This window comes from Lolium perenne, chromosome 4 (genome assembly GCF_019359855.2).
Source record: "Lolium perenne isolate Kyuss_39 chromosome 4, Kyuss_2.0, whole genome shotgun sequence".
NCBI lineage: Eukaryota > Viridiplantae > Streptophyta > Magnoliopsida > Poales > Poaceae > Lolium > Lolium perenne.
Window position 1 is genome coordinate 307,723,324 of NC_067247.2, and position 11,686 is coordinate 307,735,009.

The 11,686-nt window shown below is 47.1% G+C and overlaps 1 protein-coding gene across 1 annotated transcript; it reads left to right on the forward strand.

Annotated features, from left to right (window-relative positions):
* The first annotated feature begins 6,693 nt into the window (after nucleotides 1-6,693).
* Nucleotides 6,694-8,567, forward strand: LOC127296050 (probable protein phosphatase 2C 30). The gene is made up of 2 exons (XM_051326077.1): nucleotides 6,694-7,210; nucleotides 7,329-8,567. Exons 1-2 carry the CDS (start codon nucleotides 6,842-6,844, stop codon nucleotides 8,229-8,231), a joined length of 1,272 nt encoding a protein of 423 aa, XP_051182037.1. The 5' UTR covers nucleotides 6,694-6,841; the 3' UTR covers nucleotides 8,232-8,567.
* The last annotated feature ends 3,119 nt before the right edge of the window (nucleotides 8,568-11,686 follow it).

Here is an 11,686-nt window from a genome sequence, read left to right on the forward strand (position 1 = left end):
GTGTTTTGTTCAGTCACAGTAATTTTGCTGCCTACCTACTGTATGATCTGCTGCTAGGATCAGTCAGAAATGGTGACCTGTTGATACAAATATACTAGAATGGCGATGAGCCTATGATCATCTATTTGTAAATGTGAGAGGCTAAACAGTGTTGCTCCACTGATGTGCAAGAGTTATTATCATCAGAAAGAGCTAAACTACTTTGAAAATGAGAAACGAAAGAGCCTTCTGGCCGATACTTCCAAATTAGCTAATATTACCCAAATAGCATATTTTAGTGCTTAGTTTATTCAGAAAATAATAATGACTTGATGGGGGCAATTGTGTAGCTTATTATCTGCTTCAGACTTTAATAATTGTTCTTTGCACAGTTGGTTGCTTTTTTTTGCTGTTCGAAATCCTGCTCTGCGCCATGTGTACACTGGCTCTCATCCTCTATTCCCAGGGCACTGTAGTGATCTGAAAGGAAGACTTTATTTCCGAGCTGCGGGTACTGCCAGCTGTGGCCATTGATGCTGCGAGCGGCGACGATGGTGCGGCGGGGCCAAAGGTGCTGCCAGGGACAGGAAACGGTGCTGCAAGGGACATGCGACAGTGCTGCTAAAGACGGCCAGGGATACTACGAGAAGCAGGTGGGGGTGCTACCAGCCGTGGCCGGTGATGCTAAGAGCATGCGAGATTTATGTGCGTGTGTTGAGTTGTCGGTGTGGGTTCATGCTTGTTGACCCTTTTTTCTCCAGCAGAAAGTACGATTGGGTGGAGGAGTCAAGTGCGGATCAGCTGACTATGAGAGACTCGATTTTACCGCAGAAGGCGGAGGAATTGGGTTTACGATCCCCTGAAAGACGCCATCCATTAATATTGTGAGATTGTTCCTATTCACAACGAGACCAATGATGGTCGATTATCTCGGGTGTGAAGTTTAGCTGGCTTGTTGAAAATCATTATGACGGTTACGATGCACCCTTTTGCTCGCTTAGAGCTGGTGTTGATCCTTAACAACTGATGTTATATTTAGTGCTAAACGATATGTAATCTAAATACATGTTTTTTTCGCTTATGAAACTGAATGTGAAAACATTTTCTTATTTAGTACTATTTTTCTCTGCCTAGAGCTTCTAATTTATGGCCGATGTCAGTTCCATATATTTAGGTGCTTGTGATTTGTTAAACTATGTATTCAATCTTAATATGAACTAATGAGCAATGCAATTAATGCATGTGATTAGTCTGATGGATTTTCGTGTATTAGTATCTGTCTTTATACAAGGCTTCAGCCTCATGTAAGAAAGTGATTAACACCGCTATATGGTAGTTGTTATATCAATATAACTATATTTGATGGAAAATTGTAACAATCTCATTTTGTAAGAATAGATAGAACTTAACACGAACATGAAAAAGATCTTACATAAACCCAAAAATCACTGGATATAACATAGCATATTTAAACAATTATCCATAGGATGTACATATAATTTTCCCTACTGATGTTCTGTATTATTTATATGAAAGTATTAGTTCCATAGCCTTGCTTTTGCCTTTGCGTCGGGCGTAACAGGTCATCTAAGCTGTATAATTGATCATGGTTCTTTTTGTACAGTATTTTTTTGAGAAATCTTTTTGTACAGTATTTGTTTTATAGGCTCGATATCAGAGGAGCTGGTGTTATGATGTATAGTAATTTTGGTATGCAAGTATGATCAGGACCACCTTGTGTGGCCTGCCCTCATTTGTGCTTCTTTAGTGATGATGCTGGTGTATTTTTATTGAAGAAAATAACACTATATTGAACGTGTTGACGGCGCCCAAAAAATGTGTTATCTTTATATAGTTGCTTGAAAGTTATTATTTTCCTTAAGAAGGATTGCTTGTATCAGAAATTTAATTTGGTTTTCGGGTGCATAGGTTCCCTCTAACAAAAATTATATTTGGAAGTGTCACAAAAAATTAAAAAATTTCTACATGTGAGATAGCCAAGTTTCATTAAAAGTAATATTTTTTATGGTCTATGTAAAAAAGATAAATTTATCTTGTGAATAGCCTTATTTCGAGCACTGAATTTTATCTTTTTTTTACATAGGCTACATGACAAGTCGATTTTTTCCTGAAACGACTTTGTGAGTGTGTAGCACGTGAAGATGTACGTGCAATTTTTTTTACTTCAATTTTTAATTTTTTTTAAATATGTGTAAGATGGATTTGAAAACGAAGAGAGCATTGCTCCCAGGTTCTCAAAGACCTACTGAATTCTTGGACAACTAAATAAACATCAGTCGAGTAAAAATTATGGTTAGAGTATTGTCTTGCTTTTGCGTGTGCGCCGGGGCGCACCGGGTCATCTAGTCATCAATAATGTGGCATGGAACATAAGAAATTATCGATACGTCGGAGACGTATCATACGACGTCTCCATAAAACACTAACACAGTTTCCATCGTACCTACCGCACAATATTTTTATAATTATATTAGATTACAACACAACAATATTTAACATGTCATTAACATTTTTAAAAAATCATAACACAACACAATTACTTAGTCCAGTTAGTCCTAATATGCACCATTACTTAGTCTAATTAGAAGAGATCATTATTTACTACTAATGTTCACCGTTACTTACTCCACTAAGTCTTAATATGCACCATTACTTAGTCTAATTAGAAAAGATCACTATTTACTACTAATGTTCACCGTTACTTACTCCACTTAGTCCTAAGTTGATCATACATACGAGATATATTTTATGCATGTTGCATACATAAAACATTAATTCTAAACCGCACATTTAATTACCTTTTTACTCCTAATCTACACCATTACTTTGTCTAATTACAACTTAATTCATACGCGGCCTATTTCTACGTAACACATAAAATAATAGTCTATAACCTAACATTTTTTTAACCCTGCTATGCATGCAACCGCAACACATGCACTAATGACACAAACTAATTATATTACATACCTAATTACATTCTAAGTACATAAATAAAATATAATGGATCTGCTTGTTAAACCCTTACCTTGATATATCTTTTGTGCAGCTAAATCAGCTCCTGCACCGTACACATAATACTCGAGAGAGCTGAGAGTGAGAGTGTGAGCGAGCTGAGAATGAGAGTGTGAGTGTGAGCAAGCTGAGAGTGACAGCGTGAGAGTGTGAGTGTGATTGTGAGCGAGCTGAGAGTGTGAGTGTGAGTGTCAGCAAGTTGAGAGTGACAGAGTGAGTACGCGCGTAGAATGTGAGAGCTCAGAGTGAGGGTGTGAGCGATTTAAATAGAAGAGGCTGAATGCATGTATAGCGTGTACAGAACTCGCATCTCTTACAACATCAGAATAAAAATGTAGCAAACTTCAGTCAGTCTCGCACTCAACGCAGTCACGAAAATCAGCTCACTCAGCCTCGAAATCGAATCAATCAGCTAAAAGTCACCGCATGCACAGAAATATTCGAGCGGGAAAGCAGCCTCGGAATCAGCGCCGTCAATCTCGGAAATCAGTGTCTCGGAAATCAGTGAGATGCTGCCGGGAGGGAAGATGCTGTCGGGAGCCTGCCTCCACCGGAGCTGGCGGCATGTGCCACGTCAGCCTGTCGCCACGCCGGCCGGCGGCATGGCCCACCATCGCAGACGCCGACTGACAGCGCATGGCCGGCGCTAACGTGCCGCCACTCACAGCGGCGGCGGGCCCCTGCCGCCACGCTGCCCGGCGGCATCCGCCACGTGTCGCGTGGGGGCTCAGCCGCCACACACAACGTGGTCTTTTTTGTCAATTTTGCTCAGAGGTGGTCCTTTTTGTCAATGAATTGGGGCAGGTGGTCTCTTTTGGCAAAATTTCGTTTCATCCAGGCCTTGTTTTTGTTTCACGGGTATTGCGCGGGATTTGCATGGTTTGAGAGGTATTAAATTCCATCGAAGTTAAAATTCTCTCCATCTCTTCCGGTCCACTCTAACCCATTAGAGAAGTGGATTAATTGAACAAGGTCTTCAAGAGGAAGAAATTTACGAAAGTGTATCTCATTGCCAATTTGCCACGTCTAAGCTTTGCATGCGGCCAATCATACACGACGGAAAATATCAGGCTGGAGATTATGGATCAGATGGCCGGCTGGGTGTTTATTCTAGAGTTTGGCCCATTGCGCAAGGCACCGAACCATTGAACCCGATGCACGGCCGCGCGTTTACGTGTCGATACGTCCGGCCACAATTTCCGAGCAAAGCTCCGGAACTATCAAGCTCGGAACGCGTCTCGTGTCGTCGCACGGGAGCTGGATCGGACTGCTGCGATCGAAAAGATCTTGCACGTACACAGCACACCTGTCTGGTTCTCTTCTGCTCGGGCCCCAGCGAGAAGGAAAAAATCTTGCAATTTTCGCTGGTTGTCACGCCAATAGCTGTGCGATTACATGTTCGCAGCTGTCAACAGAAGGAGAAAAAAAAATTATGTACATGTGCCCATACTGGACGCGTGGCTCGAGTGTGCGATTAAGACGTTGCTCTAGATCCGAATGGGATACGACCTTGCTTTCCGCTGATGGCTCCTTTGTGCTGTGCACGTAGGTGTGTGGAGTTCAGTGCACGGCATTGTCACTTGTCACCAGAAATGGATTGGCACAGTGGCGTGGTACTGCTATGCGATTTCACATGATTCGCATGCAGGGATAAGTGCATCCCAAATTCGCTGAGCATTTGCACCCACTCTGAAAGATAACGTTACTCTGTAGTGCAGAACGAAACTACAGAAGATTATCAGTACAGAGGATTTCCAAAACAATCTAGGGCGCGCTTCTTTGATTTACTGTATATGAATTATGTAGAATTTAGATTCTAGGGATTTTTTTCCGACACTAGCTATTTATTTGATTCATAGAAATATATCCTATGTGAAATAATTCTATAGGATTTTTTTAATGCAAATCCATAGGAAAAGAACATGAGGTTATATATACCTCATGAAAAAAATTCATTTGGCACACAATCAAAGAGAACTCATCTTTCTATAAGATTCAACTAGGCATGACATACTAATCCTATGTCATTCATATAATTCAAACAAAGACTACGGGGATAGGAAAAGAAAAATAAATACCATATCCATGAATCTAGACACATAAGTGATGGTTAGAGCATCTTGAGCGGCGCCCGCCATATTGTGACCGGGAAAACTGTTGGGAGGCTCTATAGGGGACGCCGACACCGTTCCTTTCGTATTGTGATCGGAGCGGCTGCCCAGACCGGCAACCCCAATAAAAATCTAAAAAAAAATGAAACCGCCAAGTTCCATTGAAAGTTAAGAACTTTTACAAATTTATCAATAATTTAAACTCTTCTATTCTTTCTCGTCGATCGGAGTCAAGGTTGATGATGTGGCCTTTGTAGCCGGTTGAGTGAAGGGTACACAGCTGATGTTTTCAATGACGTCCTTGACGGTGCAGTGGATCATGGCCGGTGAATCGGTTCATCGATCACCATCTCCCGCTCCTTGCGAAATAGCGTTGGCCGGTAGTCGCTATCCGCATTGTACTTGGGGTTGAGCCACATGGCGTGCTTCCGCATGTGGCGGAGGATACTTCCTGGCAGGCACTGGCATCCCGCCCAAACTAATGGCGATGCCCACTTGGCACGGTCGTTCTAGGCGACGTGACGATCTTGTACTTGGCGAGGTTTGTGGCCTCGTGTCAGATCACCTAAGGCCTATCCATGGCGACCGTGTGCGAGATTGGGTGGGAGAGAGGCGACGATAGGGCTGACTCAATGTTATACGGATGGAGGGGTTAAATAGATGGCTAATTGCGCTAGGTGGTCTGGTGGTGGCCCCATTTACTTGGATGATCCAGGCTCCGTTGACACGTATTTGCCACCGTTTTAGCGGTCACAATGTTTGGCAAGTAACCCCGAGGGAATCCATCCAACGTGGTGTACTTAGGCCGATTGACACGCGCGTCTGGCGATATTCAAAATGTGCTAATAGGGTCACCGGTGGAGATGGTCTAATGAAACAGAGAAGTAGAAGTTTAGAGAGAAAAACATATAGAAATTGATGATAAATTCTTACAAACACAAGTAAAGAGAAACAATGATGCTTGTCAAAGTGGAAGAACTACTCTGAAAGAAAACCGAATCAGGTCGTCCGTTTGGTGGAAAACGTGGATCCACGTACGTACGTCAGTACGTGCATGGTGTGGCCCAGTGCCATAATCAGCGCTAGGTAGGGGCAAAGCCTAGCCGTGGCGCACGACGACGGCGACAAGACACGAGCAGGATGATCGGAGGATACGTTCACCACCCCTCGCCCTCTCAGCTCCACCACCACGTCCACGTGTACTCCCCATACCGTGCCGGCCTCCTCCATCTTATCCCTCCACGGATGCGCATATCGTCCACGTAGACCCGGGCCCCACCCCCGCGCTATACCACGGAGCAGCGCCCACGTGTCCCCGCCGCTCTCCCACGCACGCAATTCCCGCCCGCCCCGCCCAACTCGTGTCGCCCGTCCGCGTGCCCCACCTCCAACCGCCCAGTGGAGTCCCCCGGCGCTCGACACGCGTCCCATCGCGCGTCACGTGGTGCCGCATCCGACGGCCCCCAGCGCCATCGCACAACTGTACGCCCCCCTCGCGGCGCGTGGCGTGCCCCCCGCCCACGCCACCGCATTTATATGCACGCGCCGCTTGCTCCCTCCCGCTTCAGAACCGCTCGCCATTTGCCACACGTTCAAGTAGAGAGTTAGAGAGAGACAGAGGAATATATTCAGCTGTCGCCTGCTGCTTGCTCGAGGAAAGCTAGCTTGATTTCGTTGAGGAGTTTGTTGTGGTGTTTTTTGGTAGTCTGTGATTCATGTCGGAGGTTTGTTGCGAGGTCCCGGCGGTGGCCGAGGCGGAGGGGAAGAAGAAGGGCGCGGCGGAGTGCGACGCCGGGAGCGCGGCGGCCCGGCGGCGGAGGATGGAGATCCGGCGCCTCAGGCTCGCGGCCGAGCGCGATGGGGCGGCCGAGGAGACGTCGAGGAAGAGGAGGAAGGTGGTGGTGGAGGTGGAGGAGGAGGCCTCGACTGATGAGGAGACCAGCGTGGAGGTTGAGCCCGCGAGGTACGGCGTGACCTCGGTGTGCGGGCGACGGAGGGACATGGAGGACGCGGTCTCCATCCAGCCGGACCTCCTCCCCGGCCACCACTTCTTCGGGGTCTTCGACGGCCATGGCTGCTCGCATGTGAGTACCTGCCCCCGCAATTCTGTGCCGACATGCGCGCGCGCGCATATGAAGCCCATTACACTTGTCTTTGACTGTCAATTGCGAGTACTTATGGCTTGATTGCATGTGCGTGCAGGTTGCAACGTCGTGCGGCGAGCGGATGCACGAGATCGTGGCCGAGGAGGCCCGCACCTCCTCCGCGTCAAACGACGCGGAGCAGTGGAAGGGCGTCATGGAGCGGAGCTTCGCGCGGATGGACGCGGAGGCCGTGGACTCCCGCGCCAGCAGCGCCGGCGCCGGCCCGGCACCCACATGCCGCTGCGAGCTGCAGCTGCCCAAGTGCGACCACGTGGGGTCCACGGCCGTGGTGGCCGTCCTCGGCCCGCGCCACCTCGTCGTCTCCAACTGCGGCGACTCCCGCGCGGTCCTCTGCCGGTCTGGCGCGGCCGTCCCGCTGTCGTGCGACCACAAGCCGGACCGGCCCGACGAGCTGGCGCGGATCCAGGCGGCGGGCGGGCGCGTCATCTTCTGGGACGGCGCGCGCGTCTTCGGGGTGCTGGCCATGTCGCGCGCCATCGGGGACAGCTACCTCAAGCCGTACGTGATCCCCGACCCGGAGGTCCGGGTGGTCGAGCGGCGGGACGGCGAGGACGAGTTCCTCATCCTCGCCAGCGACGGGCTCTGGGACGTGGTCAGCAACGAGGTGGCGTGCAACGTGGTGCGCGCCTGCGTGAGGGGCGCCGGACGGAGGCGCCGCCGCGGCGAGGGGCGGGCCAGCCCGACATCCAACCTGAGTCCGACCCAGAGCAGTGGAAGTGGAAGCGGGAGCGGGAGCAGTAGCGGTGAAGAAGCGGGCAACGAATGCGGCGGCGGTTCAGGTTCCGGCGCCGGGTCGGAGAGCGACGAGGAGGTTGGCGAGGTGGACCGGGCGTGCGCCGAGGCGTCCATCCTGCTCACCAAGCTGGCCATCGCGCGGCAGAGCTCCGACAACGTCAGCGTCGTCGTCGTCAACCTTAGGCGCCGCCGCCCGAGATTCTGACCCGGCAGCTGGATCCGTCATCCGTGGATGGATCCACCGAGCTAGCCGTGTCCATGACCATGCATGCCTGACTCAGGCGGAACGTGGCATCCATTGCGGGATTCATGATTACTATAGAACATAATTTGTTTTCGTATATTTTTCGGGGGACGTAAAGGTGTTCGTTCAGATCCGCCGCGGATCCAACCCACACCGCCCCCGCCATTTTCATTTCAAAAGCCGGCGGTGCTTGCCTTTGCTCCCGGCGTGTCAAAGAAACTTTCTCAAGCGCGAGAAACTGTAATATAATCCGGTGCTATACCCTTTGGCTCGTGGAAATGATCAAAGCTTACTCCATGCATTCGCGCCTCCGCTGACCAGATCATACGGACGTTCTTTGTTTATCTACGCATATGCCTTGGTGGTTCAATCCGGTCGGTCTGATTGCGCCATTGTTTGGACGCGTCCGTCCGGCAACGAGAATTTGTTAAGGAAGCTCGAATACAATAAGTTTCCGGCGGATGTTCTCACCGTCGTGCCGGGTCTCAAAAGCTCGCATTGTTTAATTCAGCTTCCGGTGGAAGGTGTAGAAGCTTCCCACGCAAACGCATCGTCGTGTCGTGCTCCTCTTGCTGCCAATTTCGTGGTCGCTGAAAAGTCATTGCCGCCGGCCGGTGGGTGAGCCGTGTGGAGGTGAGTCAACAGATCCGCGGGCTGAGCCTAATTATAGCTGACACGAGGCAGCACCTAGTACGCCGGGATTTGGCGACGGGTGGCCGGGGTGGGGGACGACGATGAATGAAAAGGAGGAGGAGACCGCTGAAGTCACGTTTTCCGGGAAGGTTGATGGCCACCTGTTGCGCTGTCCTCGGTTTGGCTTTGGCCGATGGATGTGGGTGTTGGCTGCATCGGAGATTCTTTCTGGGATTTGCAGTGTTTCGATTGATCGGGACGGCGTTTATCACGCTCACGCCACGGCAGGGCCTTTTCTGGTCTCTGCCTTTTTCATCCCAGGACGCTTGATGGCGATGGTGGGAGTATCTATACTTTTCTGCTCTGGCTAGTGTAATGTAGCTGTATTATTCAGATCGAGCTAACGGAACACCTGGCTGCTCTCTAATGGATCAGCATGGGCGTTTGTTGTTTGGTTTTAGCTGAAGGCTATGGTGAATTTGTGCGGATTAACTGAGAATTAACTTACTGCTCAGTTTTGTCCACATCAAGCAGATTTCTATAGTGATTCGCGTGTTTCATCAGTTGTAACAGGGATTTCTAGTTGCAACCAAGTGCGATTTTACAACTGAGATTTTTCTTTTTTTTTCGATAAAGAACTGAGATTTTTCTATTGCAAGTCAGGTTGCAACCGAATTTTTTTAATAGCAAGTGAGTTGTAACTGAACAAAATGGTTCGTGTACTACAATGTCATGGGATGTCATCACTTGGTTGAGCAAAAGAGAAATTGAAATATTTTGTTACAAAAATTAGTTTGAAAATTTCCTTGCAAAAGCTAATTCTAGGTTCTTTTCTCCATCGGAAATAATAGGAACATCATGTTTATTGCTGAACTTGTTGAAGAGATGAAATAGAATCAAGATCTATCCTTTTGATGAGAAGTTGAATCAATCATCAGAAGAAGAATTAGGCCAAGAATTATAATGCGTTTGGGGAAAATAAATGTTCCTTTGAAAACAATCAAATGCAACGCTTTCATAAAAAAATCTCGTACAATTGAGAATGAAGTCTTCATTCTCTGCATGCCAGATCATGAAATTGTAACTACATCCTATCTCCAAAAAGGCCCGATTGTTTTGATTTTTGAAATGAAATATTTAGGGATTCCCCATGAATAAATTAGATCAAACCTTATTCCATATCATTTCCATAAGATTCTTCTTTTTTATTCTTTTTTTGTGAAAAATCCACCTATCTACTGATAATCAACAACAGTACAAAGAGCTCTAAAAGTAAAAAAAAAAAACAAATTACAAAATAGATTCTTAGACCACCTCGCGAAAACTACAAACACTAGAGGCTTAGTTGATCTTGATTTCTATTTTCTCTTTCTTTTGCTTTTTGTTTGTTTCGAGAAATATATCATATAATTCTTCTTCTATTGATTTTGCTGATTGAGATGTACGGATCCATGTGCGTACATACCTGGATTCTATTCATATATCAACAAAAATGTGCAAGAGATCTATTTGTGATAATTTTAAGCCCTCAAAAATAGCTTTTCACGAGAATTTTTTTCTCCTTTACATAATCTAGAGAAATGCCCCTCTTTTGATATTTTTATGTGCGAACATAGAATGTCTGGATGTATCTGGATTTTTTTCAAGTTTTGAAATGCATTTTAATGTACCTCTTTGCGTTCACTAATACAAGACGTTTTGGTAAGCTAATTTAGTTTGCCAAAACGTATTATATTACTAGAAGGATGTATTTTTCATGATGGATGTATCTAGACCTACGAGCAATGTGCCATTGAAGCGTACGCTGAGTAGGCATCCCTATTTTTCATATTCTGAGGGTTATCTTTCAAGTCAAGATCCTGCCATGTGGCAGAATTGTTAGCCACTTGGCTTCCTGCGAGAGAACAAATATAACAAATTCCACTTGTCACTGAAGTGCACAAGCAATGCAAGTAGAAGCTTTAGGAACGATGTAGAAGGAAGCAGTTAGCAAAAGTGCATCCCTAGGAAGCCCCTTTTCACAAGCTTTTGCGCCTTTGCTTGACGGTTTGGACTAGTGCAATTCGTTCCCCGTGAAACACGAGTCCCTGTAAATGTCTCCAGAGTTAGCAGTGTGCATACTGCAACCATGAGAACAAGCGGCGTTAGTGCGTTGCGTCTGCCTGCTCACACGTCTAGAATGAGCAACAGAAGAAATGAGCTAGCTTGCGTTACAGTGACACCGCACTACGGCGGATACCAAACCGGGAGCTTTCGTGCAGGACTCGAAAAGTCCCAGCACCTAGCTCCCGTTTGCAGTATTCCGATTTCTGTTTCACTCGTAGTCTGACAGCAACGAAGATGAAGAGAGGAAAAGCTAGAAAAAGTTTTGGGTAAAGAGGAACGGAGTACCACTCCACGAGAGAGGAGATGGACAGGCGATGCCTTGCGACGGCCGGTGCATGTCGCCGGGGCAGCCACGCTTGTGGCTGGGGATAACCGAATAAGAATAACTCAAAAGCTGCCTATCTTCCGGGAAAGAGCAAAGTTTATCAGTGCGCACACCATCGAAGTCGATACATCTGGGCAGACAGGAAAATATGGAAAATAGTCATTGTTGTCCTATTTGTGTCCATGCAGTACACTCAAAGGGAAGAAGTTTTACCTCCACTGCCTTCTTGTCTGCTAAGCATTTCTTGAGGATTTGATATTTCTGGGTGGACCAAGAAACAACTACTTCTAAGCCAACACTACAAACTGTTACACCAGATTTGTAAATTGTAAGTGCAAAAGAGATGAAATAA